This window comes from Chiloscyllium plagiosum, unplaced genomic scaffold (genome assembly GCF_037043375.1).
Source record: "Chiloscyllium plagiosum isolate Xiang-an unplaced genomic scaffold, Cpla_swu_hap1 HiC_scaffold_29, whole genome shotgun sequence".
Taxonomy (NCBI): domain Eukaryota; kingdom Metazoa; phylum Chordata; class Chondrichthyes; order Orectolobiformes; family Hemiscylliidae; genus Chiloscyllium; species Chiloscyllium plagiosum.
In genome coordinates, this window is record NW_028270167.1 from 12,318,711 (window position 1) to 12,344,021 (window position 25,311).

A 25,311-nucleotide genomic window follows, 5' to 3' on the forward strand; every position below is an offset into this window, starting at 1 on the left:
AGGCAGAGGTAACCAAGGGTGTGGAAGGTTATGAGGATAGGCAGAAATGTGGAGTAATTAGATAAACCAGCATCTTAGGCCATAAGACATTGGAAAAGAACTAGGCCATTCAGTATCTCGAGTCTGCTTCACCATTCCATCGTGGCTGATACATTTCTCAACCCCATTCTCCCGCATCCTCCCTTATCAACCTTTGATCAATGAGGAACCTATCTATCTCTGCCTTAGATACACTCAATGATCTAGTCTCCACAGCACTCTGTGCAATGAGTTCCACAGATTCATCACCCTCTGGCCGGAGACATTTCTCATCTTGCTGAATGGTGGAGCAGGCTCAAGGAACCGAACGGCCTACACATAAATTTGTATGTAAAGTTAAAGTCACCATAGTCCCAGAGGACTACAGGGCTGGCATTCTCATTGGAGAAAGACAACTAGTGCTGAGTTTAACCCAAGGGTCACCACACCTCGGGTGGGGTTGAGAAGGAGGGACTTTCATCGTACCCTCAGCCAGAGCAGGAAATGAACCTGAGTGTTGTGTCACTCCGGGTTACGAACCAGCTGTCCAGCCAACTGAGCTAACCAACCCTCAGACTTTGTATGTTCAATGTGCAATGCATGGAGTAATCCTGTCAATCATAATGGACTGGACGTTGAATTAATCTCTATGTTCATTCTGAAAGGTTGAGGGTCAACATCAATTCTATGATTGCCAGGAGGACTTTCACGTTCAGATAATGGGGGTGCCAGAAACAGAAACAGCTGGTTAGTTAGTCTGAATGGTCCTTCCATTAAAAACCAGTCCGGGATGTAACACATGATCCAAATTTTACCTGGCTGTGAAAACCCATTCAAAGATCATTAGCAACGCAGCACTCAGCCTGATGTAAGTCATCTGGGACCACTTTGAATGTGAAATCTAATTCCAAAGTAACAGGAGAAACGGGAAGGAAGAAATATTTCAGCAGCTGCACAACACAGCATGTTGATTAGTGAACACCTTCCTGAAATCTGGCATTTTGGAAATATCACAACAATACCCCTGTGAGAACAACAATACCCATTTGTATAATTTGTTCATTCAAATAGTCATAAATACTTAATGGTATCAGTGTTTCAATAAATGTTACCTTCAGTGTATTTGGTGTCATGTAATTCCATTCCTGATCGGAGATTTCTAATCCAGGAGGGCAGGGCAGTGAGAAACTGTCATTGAGGAACTGTCCACTCATGGCTTCTTCAACAACCCTTCACAAAGTCAAAGACATGCACAGTTAAAAGATAACAATTCACCCAAATTGGTGGATATGTTGGGCCAACCAGGGCTATCCCAAGAAAGGAGCACACTGAGAAAACTGGGTTTTTAATCAGTGGTTAGCACTGCTGCCCTCACAGAGTCAGGTACTCAGGTTCGGTTCCACCCTCAGTCTGTGTAGAGTTCGCACATTCTCCCCGTGTCTCTGTGGGTTTCCTCCCACAGTCCAAAAATGATCAGGTTAAGTGAACTGGGCATGCTAGATTGCCCCATGGTGTCCATGGATGTGCAGGCTAGGTGGATTAACCATGGGAAATGTGGGTTTCATAGATAGGATAGGAAAGTGCGTTTGTGGGGGATGTTCAGAGAATAAGTGTGGCCTCAATGGGCCAAATGGCCTGCTTCCACACTGTAGGGACTGTACGAACCTTCTTTGGATCGTCACAGAAGTTGGGACACAGGTGTTTTTATTACAAAATTCATTAGTGGGATATGGGTAATGATGGTGAGACCAGTATGGATTACCCACCCCCTACTGATGGTGAAGGTGGTGGTGAGACTTATTCCTGAAGTCCCACAGAGCTCCTATGTTACCAAGGATAGAGCAAGGATCTCCTAAGGATATGCAAGTAAATAGACAGCACATTTACTGGATGGACCATTAATCTTTTGTTGTCCCTTTTGCAGTTTCCTCTCATTCAGCTGAATGTAGTCAGATGGGAATTCCACCTACTCTGACCTAGACAACTTGCTAATCTCAGTGGCATCTTTTGAGAAACAGCAATGGTTCTGGTGACCAACGCACTGTCAAAGATATGGGGGTTTACAGCGAGTCTCCAAGAAGAACACCACAGCCAGTGGCTGTCTCAAGAGCACTAAAGGCCTCTGTGCTGCCTTCTTCTCTCCCTTCCCCTCCCGTGCCAATTCGGAGAAGATCTTGGGGAAGTAACGTCCAAATCATGTGAACATACACAAAAAAGCCTTTACCTCTGTCGTTCCTTGACATCTTCAAATGACCAGGAAGAGCCGTAGAGAGTGAGCTGCCATTGCTTGAGGAAGCCGTTCTCCTGCTGAGGGTTCTCCCCTGAGCAGAGAGAGAAAGACGATGAGAACCACCATACTCTTTATACAAACACCTGGAAGAAACATTATAACCACTTCTACCCAATCAGCTCAGTTCAGTATCAAATCACAACCCAAGGACACACCTCAGCTTTTGGGAATTGAGTTAATAACCAGACAGACAGAGGTCCAGGATTAAACAGTTTACTAAAGACAGCCAACTACAGAGACCCTTAGTCAGAGTTGATGAACAGTCTCGAATGAGTTCACTGATCTCACTCTGGGTATAACAGAGGCAATGCAATTAGCATTCCAAGAACACACTATTCCTCCAATTCCTGCTTTTGTTACATCCTCAACAACTTCCATTTCTCTTATCCAAGCTGTGCCTTTTTAAGCTCTTGAAATCCCTCCATAAATTTCTCGGCTTCTCTTTAAGGCAAGCCTTAAAACCTAACTGCTTGTCCAAGCTTTGGATCATCTGCCCTAAATTCTCCTTATGTGCTTCAGTGTCATTTTTTTCCCTGTTAATTCTACAATGGAGCACCTTTGGATGTTTTACTCAAGGCGCTATATAAATGCAAGTCGGTTTTGGGGAAGGCAGGAGTCAGATGAGTGTACCGCACCAGGATCTTTACTCCTGATTGCTAGTGGTCATCAAACAGGTTCAGGAGAATGCTCACCAGAGTGGAACAGTCCACCGGTGCTCACTACCTGTGTTTACACTTATGGCCATTCAGACAAAGTACTTGAGGGCAGACTGCGGCCTGGGAAGTGGTTTGTGAGGTTTATGAGAGGAAGGTAAAATACTGGAGAAGTTTATTTCTGAAAAAGAAGCAAGTCCTCAGACCCAGCACTCGAAAGGTGTTGAAGGTGTGTTGGTTCTTGTGTGGTCACATGTACTGGATGCTTGGCCTCAGTGCACTGTCAGCATGAAGTATGAAGCAGTGACCACTGAAATGGGCGAGGCAGACAATATTCATTCTTATTAATTCAGCTCTCCCTCACTGTCTCCATTCAGTACCTTCGTTTCCCAAAGGTTTAAATATTAACTCAGCAAGGAACAAGCTGAGGAAACAGGTCCCTAAAAATGACCTCAAACCCTACAGTGCTTAACCTGCTGGCTTTAACCCACAGCATACTTGTGACACCCAATCATATGAGTCAGCTCATCCCCGTTAGCTCAAGTAAACATTCCAAATTAGAGATTGATAGATTTTTTATTTGTTAGCCAAGTGAATTGGAGGATGTGGAAGCAATGTGGGTGGGCTGGAGATAGGATACAAGTTGGCCATATTCGGAATGAATACTGAGAGGCCTGGGTAGAGTGGACATGGAGAAGATGTTTCCAATAGTAGGAGAGATTAGGACCCAAGGGCACAGCCTCAGGGTGAAGGAACAACCCTTTAGAACTGAGGTCAGGAGGAATTTCTTTGGCGAGAGGGTGGTGAACCTGTGGAATTCATTGCTGCAGAGGGCTGTGGAGGCCAGGTCATTAAGTCTATTTAAGAGAGAGATAGATAGGCTCTTGATTAGTAACAGGGTAAAAGGTTACAGGCAGAAGACTGGGCAATGGGAATGAGAAATGACTCAGCCATGATTGAACGCCAGAGCAGACTCGATGGGCTGAATGACCTAATTCTGCTCCTATCTCTAATGGTCTATGGACTTATGTAGGATGCAACAGGCTTGGGGAGCTGGATGGTTACCTCCTGTTCCTCTGCCCTCTCCTGCAGCCTTGCTGGGTATGATCAGCTGGCTGGCATGACATTGGGAGATTTTGCAATAGAGACCTAAAAGGGGAGACAAAAAAAAACTCTCTTGCAGAGGTTTTCTATTGACTTATAAGGGTACAAAGTCAACCTTTTATACTTATTTATTTTTCAAAACCATTTGCAATTCTGGAGGAGATCCAGCCTCTGACAAATGCACAAAAATGTAAAAAATATGTCCAGGTCAATGGGGATAAATTCCTTGAGTTTTCAGACTCAAATAAAGAGCATAGTTGGTCTAATAATGATAAAGCTGCATTTCTTGTAATATAGATGAACTTCAAATGAAAAATAAATCAAGTTTGTGGTTGATTTAATGTGCATTTTCTATTCAGTTGAGAAAAATTAGAACCAGTTTAACTCAATTGATATCACTCTTGCCGCGTCATAAGGTTATGGGTTCAAGCCTCACTCCAGAGTATCAGTCTAAGCACATGTTTCAGTGCAGGAGGGCTGCTTTATCACAGATGCTGTCTTTCAGAGAATACATCAAACTGAAGCTCTGTCTCCAGTTCAGGTCACCATAAAGCATCCCAACACTACAGGGAATCCTCTCAATAATGTCCACGACAACATTTCCCCCTATAACTCCACTAAAATGACAGTAACTGGTCATCAATTTGTTCTTTGCACTGTCTGTTGGGACATTGTTGCATGTAAATTTGCTACAATTTTTGCTTGCACACTAACACTTCCAAATCCTGCACTTCTCTCAAAGTGCCTTGTGATATCCTGGGACATGTCAAGATAGCGTATGAATACAAATTGTTTCTGAGATAGAGAGCGAGAAAAGTGAGGATAAAGGAGGAGGGTAGAGAAAATGGACTAATTTATGACGTGCTGTGATGCCAATGAGCTTGCTATCCTCTTTTTCTTAATGAGGGGTCATCAATTAAAGAGGGAAGGAGGGGTGAGAAATGCCAAAACTGATTGCTAGCCGAGTGGGAATGAAAGAGGGCATGGTTCAGGAGCAGGGCAGGACATGAAAATACAGACACTGAGCCCAAAGAAAATAAAGTCCTGAACAGTGGCCAATTATTTAAGTCATTGCTTACAGAATAGGACCATTCCAGTGTGTCAAGTTTCCCCAGTAGAAATGACAAATGGAAAGGGGCCAAGCCCAAGGGATTTCTGAGCTCAGACAGAAGTTGGACAGTGTATGGTAGAGCTAATGAACAACAGACAAACATACCACAGTCCAAAGCACGTTTAACAGTAGCAGTAGAGAGGGAACCCTGTTCTTCTCTAAGCTTACACTAGCATATCATTCGTCCAATAAGTTATCATCACAAGGGCATTGGTGTACAATGCAATGGTCTCTGGAATGACAGGGTACATACTTTCACACTCTAACAAAAAAAAACATGTATTTTATTCCTTACTTTGCATTTGAGGTGTTCTTGGGGCTCAGTGGTAGCACGGCTACCTCAGGAGACACTCTGGGTTCAAATCCCACAAAAGCACCTGCTGGCTATGTTACAAGGCATGTTTATTACAAGGCCAAAGGTTGATGGTCAGTGTGTGATTCCTTCTGATACACCAGACAGCAGGCAGTAAGAGGAGCAGAGTTGTCTGGAGGAGGCAATAGCAAACCACTGCAGCCCATTAAGTGCGGACCAAATCCAATGGAAGACTGCACCCCAAACCTCAGAAATGAGGATGGGAGAAAAGTTGGGACAGCCATCAATCCAGAGATGGGCACGTTGTGAATAAAATGGGTCCTAATTATATAAAGACTAAAACAATGGATGTACCTGACTGGGCTGTTCTCATGAGTTAGAACAGCAAGATCCAAGATTTTATTTCTACTCTGTGTGGAGCGAGCTGCCACTGGCAACAAAATTACCAGGAAGAAAAGATAGCCAGAGGAGGCAAAGGGGAGGTGGTGACCTAGCAGTACTGTGGCAATGTCACTGGATTAGTAATTGAGAGTCCCAGACTAATTTTCTGGGCATTTGGGTTCTAAACCCAGCATGGCAGATGATGAAATGGGAATGCAGTAAAAGTCTGGAATTAATAGGTAGTCTCATGGCAACCTTGAAACCATTGCCGATTGTCATAAATACTCATCTGGTGTACTAATGTCCTTTAAAGAAGGAAATCCTTACTGGTTCTGACTTACAAGTTTACTCTCAAATGGCCCATGCAAGTTACTCAGTTTAAGGGCAACAGGGACTGGAAATAAATACTGGCCAAACTATTTTTGTCCTCAGAACTTTAGCCTGGGTTCTAGATTACTGGTCCTGAGACATGACTGCCTTCCCAAGAGATAATTGACAAAAGAATCCTGGAAGAGACAGCATATCCCTTAAAGGCATCAGCTTGTAATCTCTGATCCCACATTATCCCAGTCCCAAGCCTCCAACTTGGCACCACCCTCTGGACCTTTCCATCACTCCTCCCTCTGACCTATCACCTTCTCCCTCACCTTCATCCACCTATCGCTTTCTCAGCTACCTTCCCCCCAACACTACCCTCCTCCCGTTTTATCTCAGCCCTGGCCCACAAGCCTCATTCCTAATGAAGGGCTTATGCCCGAAACATCGATTCTCTTGCTCCTCGGATGCTGCCTGACTTGCTGTGCTTTCCCAGCAATACACTCCAGCATCTGCAATCCTCACTTTCTCTGAGAGGGCAAGTGTAGCCTGGTTCACAGTAACAGGTGTACTGGTGGTACTTGTAGTATTTCCCAGAAAGTGGGACATAGCCTGATGATGGCAAACCAGTGTGTGGAAACTCCGTCTGCCATGCTTCCTGTGCAAGAGCAAAGATTCTGCAACGTCAATTCTGACAATCAAGAGATCTCCATCTTGGGTCCCATCTCTTTATTTCCCACAAGCTTAACATATGAGAAACATCTGTGGACTCTTGGGCCTATACTTGATGGAGTTTAGAAGGATGAGGGGGATCTGATTGAAACTTACAGAATACTGAATGGCCTGGACAGACTGGACATTGAGATGTTTCCACTGGTAAGAGAGACTAGGACCCAAGGGCATAGCCTTAGAGTAAAGGGAAGACCCTTTAGAACGGAGATAAGGAGAAACATCTTCAACCAGAGAGTGGGGAATCTGTGGAATTCATTGCCACAGAAGGCTGTGGAGGCCAGGTCACTGAGTATATTTAAAACAGAGAGAGTTAAGTTCTTGATTGCCAAGCGGATCAAAGGTTACTCAGAGAAAGTGGGAAAATGGGGTTGAGAAACCTATCAGCCATGACTGCATGGCAGAGAGAATCAATGGGCCGAATGGCCTAATTTCAGCCCCTGTGTTTTATGGTCTAAGCCTTGATGTGGAGGTGCTGGTGTTGGACTGGTGTGGACTAAGTTGAAAATCACATGACACCAGGTCAAAGGCCAACAGGTTCATTTAAAAATACAAACTTTTGAAGCGAAGCTCCTTTGTCAGGTCTAAGCCTTGGAACACAGTGTTTATGTGTTGTCATGTAATCTTCAGCACACGAGGAGGCCACTGTTCCTGGACTGGTTCCTTGAAAGAGCCACTCAATTAATTCTGTTCCGAGTCCCTTCCTCCATAACCTCACAAATTGTTGTTGTACAAATTGTACAACTCTCGCCTTCACTTGGAAGGCTGTAACCTGAAATATATTTCATTGATTCTGCATTTAGCAACTTTGCTTTCTGGAGAGGAAAGTACTCATCCCAGTCTAACGTTCTGGAGATGTGGATTCCAGTCTCAACATGGCAGAGGGTGAAATTTAAATTCAGTAAAAATCTGGAATGAAAATCTCATCTAATTATAACCTGGTATCTGTGGTCTGTTTTTGTAAAATTTCACCTTGTTCACTAATGTCCTTTTTGGAAGGAAATCTGCCATCCTTACCTGGTCTGGCCTACACACGAATCCAGACCCACAGCAATGTGGTTGACTCTTAATCAAGGATGGCAACAAATGCTGTCCCAGTCAGTGACACCCACAACCCACAAATGGATAAAAGAACATAAGGAGTCAGCAAACCTAAATCATGGATAATCATCCTGTAGACACCTTCTGCCTTTTCACCCCAGCATCGCACTGTAGAGTACATCCAGTCAGTGAAGCCCGAGGCATCCCTGTACAGAGGAAGACAAAAGATTGTGTAGCTGGTTAGTGTTAACTTCTAATGAATTACCTGTGAATCCCCTTGGTAGGCTCAAGGCGAGGGCTACCAATTTGCCAAATGTGTTGAGGTTACCATTACCTGTTCACTGGAGCAGACTAGATATGCTTTAGAAAACAGGCAAATGGGGACTTTTATATCAAGGTTACTATTGAATAGGGTGCACTTGCCAGTCTTGGTTCAAAAACATATGTTTCAATACATTTCCCCAGTTCAAATCCCTTATTTTATACCAAGTCCTTCCTTGCTCAGGGCCAATTCAGGAAGCAGACAATGTTGATCGGGGCAATACTGAGAATTGTCCAGGTTCTACCAACTCCCCTTCAACTCTGTTGGGAAGCACTGTATTTCATTTTACATCTCATTCCATAGTAACAGCCCTATCGGGACTCATGGCCAAAATGAATGGCACAAATTTACATCATTCCTGTCAACAATTCAAACTCCACTTTACAATAAGCAGGATTGCACTGTGTGTTTTAAAGCAAATGTTTAGACATAGAAGAGGAAATGAGAAATAAAACAAGCTGATGACAGTCAATATTCAAAGGACCTTTTCACTCAATTTTATCCTCGGAAAGCTTTACATCCCCTTTGAGTCTATATTCAGAGCAAATATGCACGCTGTTCTGATTTCAGAATTGTTCCTTTGAATAGGATGTCTTAAATGTTTCAGACTGGGTGACGGCCAATATTAATGAAGAGCTTTGCAGTGGAAACCACAATACTCAGTGGTCCTCTGCAAGAACAATCATCTGATTTTCAAATACGTTCGTGCTGGATGGGAATATTTTTGCTGAGATGTCAGGTTATGAACAGTAACATGATGCACCTATCCTTCAGCGTATGGTAACAAAAAGAGTATTTACAATAAGCACAAAGATAAGTCTGATGTTAACTTACAAAACTGTACACTGACAAATCAAAGTGTGGATTCTGGGCAAACTTTTGTTTTCAAACTGCTCTTTATGAGATAAATAGGTTGGTGAAAAACGAGTGAGTAAAGTATCAGACATGACTCAATATCGGGACATTCTTTGTGGGTTCGTACATCTTATGGCTAAACTTGAAATTTACTTGAATATACTCACTATTTCTTAATCATCATTTTTTATTTTCAAATTGTCTTCAGATTTATTTGTTTAATCACAATCTGCTGATTGGGAACTTTACCAGTGACAACCCATCATTCCATTCTCTAGAAAGAAGGCTGTTTGTATGAACATACGATAAAGGAGAGGATGTAGATCATTCACAGGCCCTAGAGACTGCCCTGCTCACTCAGCTGGAAACCCTTTTATAGAGTCATAGAGATGTACAGCACGGAAACAGATCCTTCAGTCCAACCCGTCCATGCCGACCAGATATCCCAACCCAATCTAGTCCCATCTGCCAGCACACGGCCCATATCCCTCTAAACCCTTCCTATTCATATACCCATCCAGATGCCTTTTAAATGTTGCAATTGTAGCAGCCTCCACCACTTCCTCTGGCAGCTCATTCCATACATGCACCATCTGCGTGAGAAAGTTCCCCTTAGGTCTCTTTTATATATTTCCCCCTCACTCTAAACCTATGCCCTCTAGTTCTGGACTTGCTCACCCCAGAGAAAAGACTTTGCCTATTTATCCTATCCATGCCCCTCATGATTTTAGAAACCTCTGACGCTCCAGGGAAAACAGGTCCAGCCTATTCAGCCTCTCCCTATAGCTCAAATCCTTCAACCCTGGCAACATCCTTGTAAATCTTTCTTAGATAAAGATTCTCACTTCCTCTGACTAGCAGTTTCCTCAAAGCAAGGAGGGCACTTGTCACACAGTACAAACGGTGGCAAGAGCTTAATCATGAAGTCATTAACCTGGGCGACTGTTGTGTTGAAGCTACCCCAGAGCTCTGGCTAACCAGGAAAATCTCCTTCCTACACTGGGTGTATTAGAAGGATTTACATGATGATACGCAGCCTGTTTAGCCACAATACGAATTCATCTTTCTTGATTAAGGCCTGGACGGGGATTTGAACTGGGAGCTTCTGGCTCGGAGGCAAGGACACTATCCACTGCAGCCCAAAGTCTGCTTCTTTTCCTGGTATCGTTCTTCACCTTTCTGGAAGAAACGATTCCTATTGGGCTGGAGTTCATTGGGTAATAGTTACTCTCTAGCACCTCAGCCAAGAAAGCATTGCTCATGCTTGAGCCAGCTAGCAGGCCAGTTGATCATGGACGGTTATTAGGACATGGAGGTGGCGGTTTTGGACTGGGGTGGACAAAATCCGAAGTCACATGACACCCAGATTGGGTTACTAAGCAGAGGACAATCACACTCTCATAGAGAAAAAAAATTTCATCAGCTTCTCACTACGGTTTCTTTAACAATACCCTTAAACTGGTGTCTCTGACCCTCTTGCCAGTGGAAACTCTTCCAAAACCCCTAGATCCACTCAATCTTCTGAGTTCCCAGGAGATCAATCTCAGCTTCTCTAATCTTCATGTGATTGATGTTCCCCACTAAGGGCACCATTCTGATCAATCTCTGCTCGCATTCTCTCCAGGATATCAGCAGCCTTTCCAAAGTCTGGTGTTCAATTCCACACACAATTCACCTGCTTAATCAACCAATTAACTGGATTAATGAATTTTATTTTAAGTTTTTTCGACCCCTTCCAACTCCATTTTGATTTAGCCTCCTCCCCCTCACTTTGCATTGGCCTTAATTAGATTTGGACATAAATCATTCAGTTGGAAAACAGGGGTGATTAATTGAAGAGAAGAAATACCACAGGTGGTCTGGTGTTGGAAGCAAAAAATTCAGTTGTGCATAAGAACACTGCTGAGTATAAAGAAGAAAAGGAAGATTTTAAAAAAGGTTCTTCTAATTCAACTAATAAATTTCTGTGAAATGTTTTACTGTACTGAAGTATAAATGCAAATTATCTTCTTAGCACCACTTCCTTGTTTATACTCTATTGTACAGCAGGTCTTGATTGCCAACTTGCTATCACATTAAGGCCTAACAATAACTAAAATGGCTCTGTACTCAAACTAGATCTAATGCTAGTTATGACATATTGGAATTGAGTATTATAATGAAGTATCATACCATTGAGGAGATCTTGAGAGCAAATGGACATTGGTTAGGCCACTTTAGGAATACTGTGCACAATTCTGGTCTCCTTGCTATAGGAAAGATGCCATTAAACTTGAAAGGGTTCAGAAAAGATTTACAAGGATGTTGCCAGAATTGGAGGGTTTGAGCTATAGTGAATAGGCTGGAGCTATTTACCCTGGAGCATTGGAGGCTGAGGGCTGCAGAAGGTTATAAAATCATGAGGGATATGGATAAGGCAAATAGCCAAGGTCTTTTTCCCAGGGCAGGGTATTCCAATACTAGAGGGCATAGGCTTAAGGTGAGAGGGGAGAGGTTTAAAAGGGGCAACATTTTCATGCAGAGGGTGGTGCGTGTATGGAACAAGCTGCCAGAGGAAGAAGTGGAGGCTGTACAATTAAAACATTTAAAAGGCATCTGGATGGGTATATGAATAGGAAGGGTTTAGAAGGACATGGGTCAACTGCTGGCAAAATGGGACCTGATTAGGTTAGGATATCTGGTCAGCATGGACGAGTTGGACCAAAGGGTCTGTTTCTGTGCTGTACGTCTCCATGACTCTTAACAATTCTATTTATGAAGCCAAGGGTCTTACATGTTGCCTTAAAACAAAGCAATCAAAACACATATAGCATTGCAACACAGAAATGGTCTCTTCAATCCAACCAGTATTGCAGGTATGTATGTTGCACAGAACACATGGTCATAATCCTATATGCACATCGTTTTTCTGTACATCTTTCACTGAATCGTTCATCCAATAACTTCTCACAAGCTGATGTAGTCCCAGCCTCCATCACCAAACCCAATAGTGCCTCATAATCCTGCATATAAACATATACTTCTGATTTTTGCACTTTCTTCACCCTACTTCTGAATGTTTCTGAGGGTTTTGGATATGTTCTTTGTAGGTGGAGAGTGGTGGTGGGGGGTGGGGAAAGGACACTTTTGCTGATAAGATGTTGAGATTTAAGGTACTTTGCCAAAGAAGCAAATGCAAGATGACAAGAATGATTGTTCACTCAGTGGGTATGACATGCACTGCCTGGAAATGTGGTGGAAGCAGGCTTAATTGTGGCATTCAGGAGAATATTGGATGATGATTTAATAATGTGCAGGACTGCAGGGAAAAGGCAGAAGATTGCCACGAAACTAAAATGCTCAGAAACCGGTGCAGACTCAATGGGCTGAATGGTGTCCTTTTGCCTGATAACAATTATGTGATTGAGCTGAACATGCACATATTAAAAGTGATATACTAGAATCTGGTTATTAATGTCGCTGGACTCTGATTTTGCAATAGAATCCATATTACTTATGTATTAGCTAACTGATTAATGATAAATTATATGGATTATTAAATATATTTGGACTCTGATTACTTATTAAAATAATTCTGATTATTAATGTATTAGGGTCTGATTATTGACAATAATTTCCTGTTAATTGAAGCAATGGATAGCTGATTATTAATAAAATAGTAACTGTCAATTAATGTAATTAGATCTTGACTACTAGTGTAATAGGATACTGATTATTCGCACACTGTAATAGTCTTGGAACTAGGGATCATTGTTTAAAAATAAGGAGTCACCCACTGAATATCAACATGAAGGGAATTTTTTTTTTCTCAAAGAGGGTCATGGGTCATTGGAGCTCTATTCCTAAAAAGATGGGTGCAGTAGTGTCCTTGAATATTTTTAAGACAAAGGTAGATTGATTCTCAATATGTAAGGGGGTGAACGGGTACCAGTGGTAGATGGAATTGTGGAATTATCAGAGCAGCAGGGGCAAGATAAGCAAACAGGAAGGAGAGAAATGGCCAAAACTGAGAAGATAAAGCTAAAATTTCAGGAGATGTTTAAAGTCATGAAGTGTTTAGGTAGAGTAAACAAAGAGGAATGATATTCAATGGCCAAATGCTCTTCAAACAGAGGACACATTTTAAAGGTGATTGTCAAGGTGACCAGAATGACATGTAGAAAATCTTTTCTCACAACATGTGGTTAGGACTTGGAATGTTCTATTTGATAAAATTGTGTTCTGAAGATGTGGATGTACTATACCTTCAAGAGAGTAAAAGCTAGCAGTGACTAACAGTGACAACACCAAGTGTTCTCAATAAGATACAATGTAACATGTGCTCCAGCTACTGGGGGGGTAGCTGGTTGCCTGGAAACGACAAAACAGATTCGAATTAGGCCAACCTGTTTAAATTATACCCCGAAAAATACCAAATTCCAATCAAGTTTGAATTGAGTATATTGATGATCTTAAAAGCAAATGACACAATCTGATGCTTTGGGGTATAAGACTGGAGAAAATTGAATAGTTGGGCGGAGAACTGCCACCAGACCAACAGCTGTAGATTGCTAGTCAGGACTCTTTGAAAGGTATCTGTCTAGATAAGGAGTTTGCACAGAGAAAAACCTCAACACTTACCTGGAGAGACAATCTACCAATGAAGATTCGACCGGTGGTTGGTTTTAAATTTTGAATTTTCCTGTAAATCTTAATTGGGAGTTTTATAGAAGGGAAGGTCACAGACAGGTTTGAGGAAGGAATTGTAAATAGTGTTAGTTAATCATTCTCTGTTATACTTCAAGAAGTAAAGTTTAAATAGTTTATTTTAAACACTTCTTGGCCACTCGAATTTTTACAGATTACTGTACTGGATAAATCTTTTATGTGTTGCTGGCTTTAAATTAAGCAGGAGGGTTTACCCTGTGTTGTAACAATTGAAACCTACAAAATAAAACTGGGTAAGTACTTGAAGACAAAAAGAAACTGCATGGATAGGGTAAAGAGCAGGGATGGCGCACAAACTGAATTGTTCAATGAACCACCAGTGTAGACTCAGTTGGCTGAATTGCTTTTCTTTTGCTGTATTATTTATGATTCTACAACTAAGACTCTCGATGGCAGGAACAAAAGTAACAATTCTTGAAAGACCCTGCAAAATGGTAGCTAAATGTTCCAAATACGTAGATTTTCACGAAATATGCCGTATGTCACTGACTACAGACAGACTTGCCTTTGTATAGCACTTTTCGTGGTCATTGGACATCTCAAAGCACCTCACAGACAGTGAAGTACTTTTAGAAATGCGGTCATTGTTGTAATATTGGAAATCTAGCAGCTATATACACACAGCAATTTCCCACAAACAGTGTTATGGTAATAACCAGTTAATCTGTTGTTGTGATGTTGATTGTGGGATAAGTATCAGCCAGGACACCAGAAATAACTCCACTGTTGCTTTAAAACAGAGTATGGGGTCTTTCACGTTGAGATGACAGGGCAGGCAGAAGTTTTGTGTAGAGGAGAGAGGAGAATATGACTAACTGTGCCAAAGCTAACACCTCGGCAAAATGAAGATAATTTCTAAAATGGTGCTTGTTGGAGATTTGTGTTGAAAATGTTTCATATTTAGAGTCATTGAGATGTACAGCATGGAAACAGACCCTTTGGTCCAAATCATCCATGCTCACCAGATATTCTAAACTAATCCAGCCCTGTTTGCCAGCACTTGGTCCACTTCCCTCTAAGTCGAAAAGTGTGTTGCTGGAACAGTACAGCAGGTCAGGCAGTATCCGAGGAGCAGGAGAATCGATGTTTTCGGCATAAATCCTATGCTCGAAATGTTGACTCTCCTGCTCCTTGGATGCTGCCTGACCTGCTGTACTTTTCCAGCGCCACACTTTTCGACTGTGACTCTCCAGCATCTGCAGTCCTCACTTCCTCCATGTCCTTCTAAACCCTTTCTATTCATATATCCATCCAGATGCCTTTGAAAAGTTGTAATTGTACCAGCCTCTACCACATCTTCTGGCAGCTCATTCCATACACGCACCACCCTCTGTGTGAAAAAGTTGCCCCTCAGGTCCCTTTTAATTTTTTACCCTCTCACCCTAAAACTATGCCCTCTAGTTCTAGACTCTCCCACCCCAGGGAAAAGACCTTGTCTATTTTCCCTATCAATGTCTCTCATAATTTTATAAACCTCTATGAAGTCACCCCTCAGCCTTCAACACTCCAGGAAGAACAGCCCCAGCCTATTCAGGCTCTGCCTATAGCTCAAACCCTTCAATCCCTAACAACATCCTTGTAAATCTTTTGTGAACCCTTTTGAGTTTCACAACATTCTTCTGATAGGAGGGAAACCAGAATTGCGCACAATATTCCAAAAGTGGCCTAACCAATGTCCAGGTACAGCCGCAACATGACCTACCAACTCCTATACTTGAAGCTCTAACCAATAAAGGAAAGCATATCTTCTTCACTATCGTAATCTACTTGCAACTCCACTTTCAAGGAACTATGAACCTGTACTCCCAGGTCTCTTTTTTTCAGCAACACAACCCAGGACCTTACCATTAAGTGTATAAGTATTGACCTGATTTGCCTTTCCAAAATATAGCACCTCACATTTATCCAAATTAAACTCCATCTGCCACTCCTCAGCCCATTGCCTTGATTTGGTTTTACAGTAGCATAAGACAAGAAAATGACTACATTTATTCTGAATATGGCTCAAAATTAGTTAGAAGATGGAAGAAGGTAGAGCGGTAGGCACTGTCAACATGGACTTTAGCAAAGCCTTTGACAAGGTTCCGCAAGGTATACTGGTTACTAAGGTTAATTCACATGTGACTCAGGGAGAACAAGCTAATTGGATACAAAATTAGCTTGACATTAGGAGACAGAGGATAGTGGTAGAGGGTTATTATTCAGACTGGAGGCCTGTGACCAACGTGTGTTGCAAGGATCAGTTTTTGTTTCACTGTTGTTTGTTATTTTGTTAACAATTTGGAAGTGAATATACAAGGCATGGTTCGTAAGTTTGCAGATGATACCAAAATTGGTGGTACCATGGATGGTGAAGAACATTATCTAAGAGTACAACGGTATCTTGATCAACTGGGCCAGTGGGCTAAGGAATGCCGCATGGAGTTTAATTTAGATAAATGTGAGGTGTGGCATTTTGGTAAGACAAATCAAGGCAGGACTTACACAGTTAGAGGTAGGGCCTTGGGGAGTGCTGTCAAACAGAGAGACCTAGGGATGCAGGTACATAACTCCTTGAAAGTAGCGTCACAGGTAGACAGGGTGATGAAGAAGGCATTTGGCACCTTGCCTTTATCGGTCAGAGTACTGAATTCAGGAATTGGGACATCATGTTACAGCTGTACAAGAGTTTGGTGAGGCCACATTTGGAGTACAATTCTGGTTGCCCTACTCTAGGAAGGATACTATTAAATTGGAAAGGGTGCAAAACGTATTCACAAGGGCGTTACTGAGACTGTTGGGAGGGGGTTGGTGGTTGAGTTATAAGAAGAAGCCAGAAGAGGCCTGGAGCACCGGAGGCTGAGGGATGACCTTATAGAGGTTTATAAAATCATGAGGGGCATAGCTAAGGTGAATAGCCAAGGTCATTTCCTCTGGGTAAGGGAGTCCAAAACTAGAAAGCATAGGTGAGAGAAGAAAGATTTAAAAGGGACCTAAGAGGCAACTTTTTCATGTGGAGGGTGGTGCATGTATGGAATGAGCTGCCAGAGGAAGTGGTGGAGGTTGGTACAATTACAACATTTAAAAGACTTTTGGATTGGAAAGATTTAGAGGGATATCGGCCAAAATCAGGAAAATGGGACTAATTCAGTTTAGGAAAGTGTCTTGGGCTGAAGGATCTGTTTCCATTCTATATGACTCTACAGCACTATTGGAACAACTCTACTTCTTCACATTTGCTACTTCCAAAGGACAACTAGCTTAATACAGGTTTATGATCTATTCATTTTTAGAATCTCATTAATCATATCTTAGACGGCACCTTCCAAATCCATGATCAATACCATCTCGAGGACAAGGGCAGCAGATACACGGGAACACCATTAGCTACAACTGTGTACTCACCATCCTGACTTGGAGATATATTACCACTTCTTCAGTGTCACTGGGTCAGAATCCTGGCATCTCATCCCTAAGGGCATTGTGGGTCCAACTACAACACATGGACAGCAGCGCTTCAAGAAGGCAACTCACCACCACCTTTCTAAGGCAACTACAGATGGGCAATAAATGCTGGCCCAGCCAGCGTCCCATGACTGAATAAAAATAGAATGAGTACTTTGCAAAGTATTTGTAGAGTAGTTCAGACTAAGAGCTGTCTACCTCACTTAGCTAGACAGCCTACCTGTGAATGGGTTAATGAGGTTCAATCACATTCTGCGGCCTACCTCCTCAACCTATCCTGCAGCAAACAAACACACAGCACTTTGCTGTGGTTCAGTGAATAATCGCCAAGGACCTGCCTTCAGACAGAGAATCAAGGAAGAAGAAATATAAACTTATTACTTTTCCAATAAAATCAAATTAATGCAAATAAAGGAATTATTAACAGCTGGTTTATATCTTTAAATTGATGATTACGAATAAAATGAGGTTCTGGGAGACAAAGGGGAGGAGATAAACAGAGACAGTAGGATGAATAATGGTTGTCGAGATTTAGTACTGAGAGTAAGATTTGAGGATTACTGTGTAACAGCTGTCCTTTGTAAGCAAGCTGCTGTAGCCATCTGGGAAATATAAGAGAGAACTCTGATCGCTGATGGGTTGTGGAGCTAGCAGGCTGGTGGTCTCACTCGGGGTCTTGTGGCAAACAGTATTGACGGCCTAAGTGCCTTTGCTCTTTTCAGATTGTTGACAGCTTTAAGGGGGTGATAGTTAGAGATAGAGTGCCTGCTGCCGATACCTGCAGCCATGGAGAGGACCCGAGGACCCAATGCACCCTACAATTTATCAGGGACACTGTATTACCCTGCCGAACCGTACTCTTTCTTCATGGTACTCCAAACACAAGTGCGTTCTGTCCAATGTCAGCATCCCTTATTTTCATCAAAAATACAAACTGATCCATCCAGTAATTGGTGATCCAGCAATTAAGAGTTTTTGCACTGTAGTCACCTTCTGTTGCATTTTGAGTTATGGAACAAAATCACCAGCAGCAGCTCACATAGTGAATTCCACTCAGTTTACAGGCCAGGTAAAGGAGTTTACTTTGGCGAAAGGAAGGCTTGTGGTGTACTAGATAGGAACCTGCCTCTAACCCAGAGGGATCTTGGTTCAAGTCTTACTCCAGGATGTCACAGTCAAAATGCGTTCACAGACTGAACAAGTAGGTTGACTATCAACCTGTGAATCCTTCCAACACACACTGACAACAGGAGCCAAATTGGAGCCTCTATCAACTGTATCCATTAGCTCAGACTACAAAATGTGCATGTTGTCATAGCAACCCAAATTCCTTAGGGGATAAATTAACTCCAAATGGCATGGAATTGAATTAGATTTGATCCCTGTCCTAGCTGGGGTGGATTCAGGATCTGACACGTTGCCATAGTCATGGTGCAGTTTGAATTGCTATGGGTTGGATGTGCCTTCAGGCAGAGAAATCAAGAAGAAGAGGTAATACTGATGGGCTGCTTTCATTAGTTTTTGAGACAGTAACAAGTTATTCATAAAGATTAAAGGAGTTTCAAAGAAACATTAGTTCCATGGAGATTGTTAAACCATGGCATTCTCTAGTTGTGATGCAGTCACAGTCAATTTATTTATTTGAAAGGCATTAGTTGCTTTTACGAAGCAGAATGTTACAAACATGTTGGGAGCAAGCAGGAGAATAGATGGAGAACATGGTGGCTCAATGGTTAGCACTGCTGCCTTACAGCACCAGGGTTCCAGGTTCGATTCCAGCCTCAGGTGACTGACTGTGTGGAGTTTGCACGTTCTCCCCGTGTCTGCGTGGGTTTCCTCCCACAGTCCAAGGATGTGCAAGCCAGGTGAATTGGCCGTGCTAAATCGCCCATAGTGCTAAGTGTGTTAGTCAGAGGGAAATGGGTCTGGGTGGGTTACTCATCAGTGTGGACAGGTTGAGCTGAAGGGCTTGTTTCCACCCTGTAGGGAATCTAATCTAGTCTTAACTGGAAACTGTTCAGAGGAAGTTTACATGACTGAAATTAGCAGGTTGTCCCTTGAGGAAAATTTGAACTGGCCTTTTTTTTTCATTCATTCACCACTGGCCAGGCCAGCATTTATTGCCCATCCCTAGCTGTCCAGAGGGTAGTTAAGAATCAGTCACATTGCTGTGGGTCTGGAGTCACATGTAGGCCAGACCACGTAGAGATGGTACTTTGCTTCCCTGAAGTATATTAGTGAACCAGATGGGGTTTTCCCGACAACAGTTTCATGGTCATCATTAGACACTTAATTCTAAATTCAATTGAAGCTTCCACTATCTGCCTTGGTGGACCTGGGTCCCCAGAACATTGAATCTCATAGTCTAGTGATAATTTCCATTGTGTCCCCTAAGCGGATTGCTTTCACTAGAACTTTGATTAGTGAGGGGTTGCTCTAATTGTAGTGTCTAAGGTCCGGAAGGGTCTTGACAAGGTTAATATAGAAATGATGTTTCCTCTTGTGGGTCAATCCAGGACAAAGGGGAACACTGTTTAAAATTAGGGGTCACCCTTTTATGGCAGAGAAGGGGAGAATGTTGGTCTCACAGAGGACAGTGCAACTTTGGAACTCCCTTCTCAGAAGGTGGGGGAGGTGCGGGCGATTGAATATTTTTAAGGTGGTGGTGGATATATTCCTCACAGGCAGGGAAATCATAGGTTATTGCTGGGAATGTGGAACTCAGAACACAAACAGATCAGCCATGATTTAACTGAGTGGCGGGGCAGGTTTGAAGGGCTGAATGGCCTACATCTACTGCCGCTTTGTACATTCCTAGGACAGTACAGACTTACTTGTCTCAACAGCCTCTTTCTGAGCAGTGGCCTCAGATGGGATTCCAACTCTCTGGCAACAAACACAAATGACTGTCCTGCACAGACTGTTCGATCTCTCCGTCAGTCAGTAAACCATCAAAAACCACAAGTCAATGCTGCCAGAGGCTGTTTTCCACTCCCGGTGAGTTTTCTAACAGCACTTAATGGGCAACAAGTTGCAGATGGATATAATGTGGGCAAGTGGGAGGTTGCTCACTTGGGAGGAAGAATAGAAAAACAGTTTATTTTTAAATGATGTGAAACTTGTAACTGTTGATATTCAGAACATTAAAACATAAGAATGAGGAGCAGAAGTAGGCAATTCAGCCCCTTAAGCTTACTCCACCATTAGATGTGACCTTGGTTGATCTCATCTTGACCTCAACTTCACTTTCCTGCCCACCCTTCAACCCGATACTCGTTAGAAATCTGTCTGTCTCCTTATATGTACTCAATATCCCAGCACTCACCAAACTCTGGGGTATTGAATTCCACATATCCACAACACTTTGAGAGAAGGAGTTCCTCTTCATTTCTGTTTTAAATCTGCTACCCATGACCCTAAAACTGTGACTGCACAGAAGGACCTGAGAGTGCTCACACAAGGAACTCAAAAATTTAGCATGCAGGTGCAGCAAGCAATTAGGTAGTCACATTACATGTTTGCTTTTATTGGACTATAGGAGCGAAGAGGTCTTGTTATAATTGTACAAGGCTCTGATGCAGTAATACCAAGAAAACTATACAGTTTCGGTCTCCATGTTTAAAGCGGTGGTACAGCAAAACTTCACTATGCAGGTCCCCGAAATGAGCGGTTTGTCCTCCGATGAGAGACTGAGTAAATTGGGAAGTTTACTCTGAAGTTTTGAAATATACAAGACTTTGAAGGGATCTGACATACTGAGAGACTGGGGTGGACAAAGTTAAAAATCACAGAACACCAGGTTATAGTCCAATAGGTTTGTTTGGATGCACTAACTTACAGAGCACTGCTGCTTCATCAGGTAACTAGTTGGGCAGGATCATAAGACATAGAATTTATCACAAAGGATGGCAGTGTCATGCAACTGAAATGATATATTGAACAAACCTAGATTGCTGTTAAGTCTTCCATCTTTTAGAATGGGTTGCAAGTTTCGGTTCATTAATACGTAAATCACAGAACTTCTTTTAAGTCACATTCTTGAGATAACAAGGTTTTACAAAAAAAAGTGACATCTCAGCTCAGATAATGTATTAAAGGCAGTCAATCCATGTAATATTTTATAAATTCCTACTTTGGAAATAGAACCAGTCTTATTTAGGATTGGGGTACCGACAGACTCTGACCTCACACCTTTAATGCATTGTCTAAGCTGAGATGACACTTTTTTATATATAACCTGTTGTTGTGTGATTTTTAATAAAATAAAAGGCTGTAAACTTAAATCTAACAAGTACAGACAGGTCAGTTTAACTTCGGTGGTGGGGAAACTTCTGGAAGCAATACATCAGAATAAAACTAACAATACGTGGACAACTGTGGGTTAACTAAAGACAGTCAATATTGATTTCGCAATCATGTTTAACTGGCTGGAGTTTCTTTAACAGGGAGTGTTGGTGAGGGTAATGCTGTTGATGTGATGTACATGGACTACCAAAAGACATGTGAAACAGTGCCATGCAAATGACTTGAGCAAGGTTAGAGCTCACAGAGTAAAAGGGGCAGTAGCAACGTGGATAAAAATTAACTGAGTGATAACATACAGAGAGCTAGTGAATACTTTTTGGGCCGAAGGAAGGTTTTTACTGAAGTCCCCTGGGGTTGGTATTTAGACCTTTGTTCTTCCTGATACATATCAATGAAAAAGACCTAGGTGCATCTGGCACATCTTCAAAGATTGCAAATGATACAAAACTCGGACACCTTGTAAACTGCAAGGAGGATAGACCTTCAGAAGGACAGTGATGGTGATAGGGGTAGGAAAGTGTCCAGTGCATGTAGAGAAACGTGAGGTAATAAATTTTGGTACAAAGAACATGAAGAAACAATATAAAATAAAGGATACTATTCTGAAGGGTGTTCAGAAGCAGACAGACCCATGCATATGTCATTAAAGGTGACAGAATAGGTGGAAAGAGCAACTAACAGTGATGGAATGGTAGTGTCTCTACCTCTGGGCCAAAAGGTCCAGATTTAAGTCACACCTGCTGCAAGGTGCTATCACATATCTGAACAGGTTGATTAAAAATACCTACAATATCCTAGGCTTTATTAATAGAGACATAGCTCAAAAGAACAAGTAGTAAATGCTGAACCTGTGTAAGAGGTTAGTTAGACCTCAACTGGATGATTGAGTGGTTTTGGGTACCACATTTTAAGAAGGATGAGAAAGTGCTGGGAAGAGTGCAAAAGAGATTTCCAAATTAGTCCCAGGGATGAGAAATTTCAGTTATGAAAGTAGTTGAAACTGTTTTCATTGAAGAGGTGATTTGACAGACATTTTGAATATCATGAGGGATTTGGATAGAATAGATGGGGGAAATCACTCCCACTCACAAAACAACCACGAACAAGAGGGCATATTTAAAATAATTTGTAAAAGAAGCATCAGTGATGAGAACTTTGTTTCCACACAGCAAGATGTTAGGGTCTGGAATGCACTGCCTGGCGTGAAGGCAGGTTCAATAAAAGCTTTCTCAAAGTTATTAGATGACTATTTGAATTGAAACAATGTGCGGATTTATGGGGGAAAGATAGGAGAATGGAACTAAGTCATAATGCTCTTTTGAAAAGCCCATGCAGACATGAAGGGCTGAATGGCCTCTTGCAACAATTCTGTGTTACTAAATACATTTAAGAGTGAGGTAGACAGACGTTTGGTCTCTGAGGGATTCAAAGGTTATGGGGCTTGGTAGGAATAGTGAGGTTGAAGCCCAAGAACAGCCATTGAATAGAGGGCAGGTTCATTGGGTGTACTCCTGTCCCCATTCCTCACATTCTTACTTAATCAGCTTCTCTTTAGACAAGGTCACATGTGACAGATAATGCTGGAACTACTCAGCTCATCAGGCAGCAAGGTAGAGACAGAAACGGAGTTCACGTGGCAGCACAGTGACCTATCATTACAATCCAAAACCACTTCAGATGAAAGCTCGCCAAACTAAAAAATTAACATCCTTCTCCACAGATCCTGCCCTGACCTGCTGAACATTTGCATCATTGTCTTGTTTTATTTCCGCCTTCCAGCATCTTTCTTACACAGTAGTTTGCCCTTCACAGTCTCTCATCCAGAATCTTCAACGTCTTGTCTTCCACATCTCCTTGGATGCAAGACATTGACTAACCCAGAGGCCAACTGACTCCAGAATGGGAAGGGATCGTCACAGTAAAGGAGCCTTTTGGCGGGGGAGAGAATGAGGTATTCAGGGGGAGGTGGGGTGGGAATAGGTGCACCTCAATGGTGCCCATCAGCCAGCTGTGCAAATGCAAGCCACTCAGTAAATCTCAGGGGACTGACGGCTGCATTTTGGGGATAGGGCCGTGATGAGTTAAAAGTAAATCCCTCTGACTTCCGTATGTTTTGCAGTGATTTCCCGGCAACAACATTCGCAAGTTAGATGCTGGGTGTGAATGGAACTGAACCCAGTTGTAATGCTTTCCGTAGCTAAATAGCCAGCCAACACCATAATGCATGCCCAGGTCGAATAGTCAGCTAGTCATATAACGCACTCTGTGGTCAATTAGCCATTGGGCTCTCTTCATCCGTGCCCACACAAGAGTAACTGCTCAAGTTAGAGCTTGTGAAACAGTAGGACTAATTTATTTCAGGCGAGGGAGGAAGCAAAAGGGTAGGGTTTTGACGTGTGCAGTCTTATTGGCAGTGAAGCAACTAATCACACTCAAGCAGAAACACGCAAAAAGCACATGGTAATTGAGAACAGGCCCAATTACAGCTGTGAAACAAAAACATTTAGGCCAGGAGGCACAGAGAATGAGAGCCCATTCCCCAAGCGGAAATGAAGGCCAGCTGCAGCTACATTGTATTTGAAACCAGCTAATTACAGTAACATGAGAATTAATAGCCAACAGTTCGCTGACAATGGACAGAATGTTCTGTCCAAAACAATCACCATTCTCCACTGACTGACTACACAGCATGAACTAATCACACCGCATGCATGCAACTTCTACAGGCCTAACTTCAAATAAATCAAAGCTGTGTTCCTACTGGAGTTTGCACTTGCATTTCTCAGGCTCATCAACAAAGAAAACCACCAAGGACGTGACCAAGCAAATGCTTCTTACAAATCTCCTACCTGACATACAATCGATTGCCTCATGCATTATTTCTGATCAGTAATTTTTTCCTCTTGCTGCTGATCTTGTCCAAGTAATGGGGAACCAGCCCTAAACAAATGTTGCATTCGGCAGGTAAGGGAACAGAAACCTCCTCATCTCTCACTTTTGTCATTCATTAACAACCAGCTTTTGGCTGGAGGCTGTATGGTCAGGAAGTTCAGACCCATATACTATCACTTAGCAACACAACCTGTTGGCACCACCATCGCCCATTGGTAGCAGCACCAGTCCACAGGTTCCAACATAACATAAAACTCTTTGAATGTTTCTTGTGATTAACATCACATTAAAAAGTGGAATGGGGGCAGAGAAGGGGTCACAAAAAAAAGAAATCTCCTGCCTCCGAAATTCCCTTCCTGCTTTTCCTCAGAGACCAGCAAAGTGCCTCGGCTGTGTATCTGTTGAAGTAACCGGATAGCGTCCTTGAGGTTTCCATTTCATGTATAGGAATGTGATCAGGCTTTTCATCCAGTGCCTCGACTCCTCAACTGTGCAGCTCAGGAAGGCCATTTAATTTAGCTTTCCGTATGGACAATGAAAACAGTCAAACACAGCGTGAAATTGCGCAGTTGTTCTGCAAACTTCACAAGGAATGTCCTCATGGAATCATATACTCCAAACTCCTTCAAAAAGGAGTTAAGAGGGTAAAAACAATGACTGCAGATGCTGGAAACCTGATTCTGGATTAGTGGTGCTGGAAAAGCACAGCAGTTCAGACAGCATCCGACAAGCAGTAAAATCGACGTTTCGGGCAAAAGACGTTCATCAGGAATACAGGCAGAGAGCCTGAAGGGTAGAGAGATAAATGAGAGGAGGGTTGGGGTGGGGAGA

At 42.5% G+C, this 25,311-nt stretch overlaps 1 protein-coding gene across 1 annotated transcript in view; it reads right to left on the minus strand.

Moving 5' to 3' along the window:
• The window catches only part of pcsk7 (proprotein convertase subtilisin/kexin type 7), a 225,747-nt gene that overhangs the window by 12,856 nt on the left and 187,580 nt on the right, over positions 1-25,311 (minus strand). Inside the window, exons 13-15 of the mRNA XM_043676630.2 lie at positions 8,067-8,161; positions 2,243-2,339; positions 1,131-1,248 (exon numbers count right to left, since the gene is read on the minus strand). Coding sequence (XP_043532565.2) covers positions 1,131-1,248; positions 2,243-2,339; positions 8,067-8,161 — 310 coding nt within the window. The remainder of the gene's footprint in view (positions 1-1,130; positions 1,249-2,242; positions 2,340-8,066; positions 8,162-25,311) is intronic.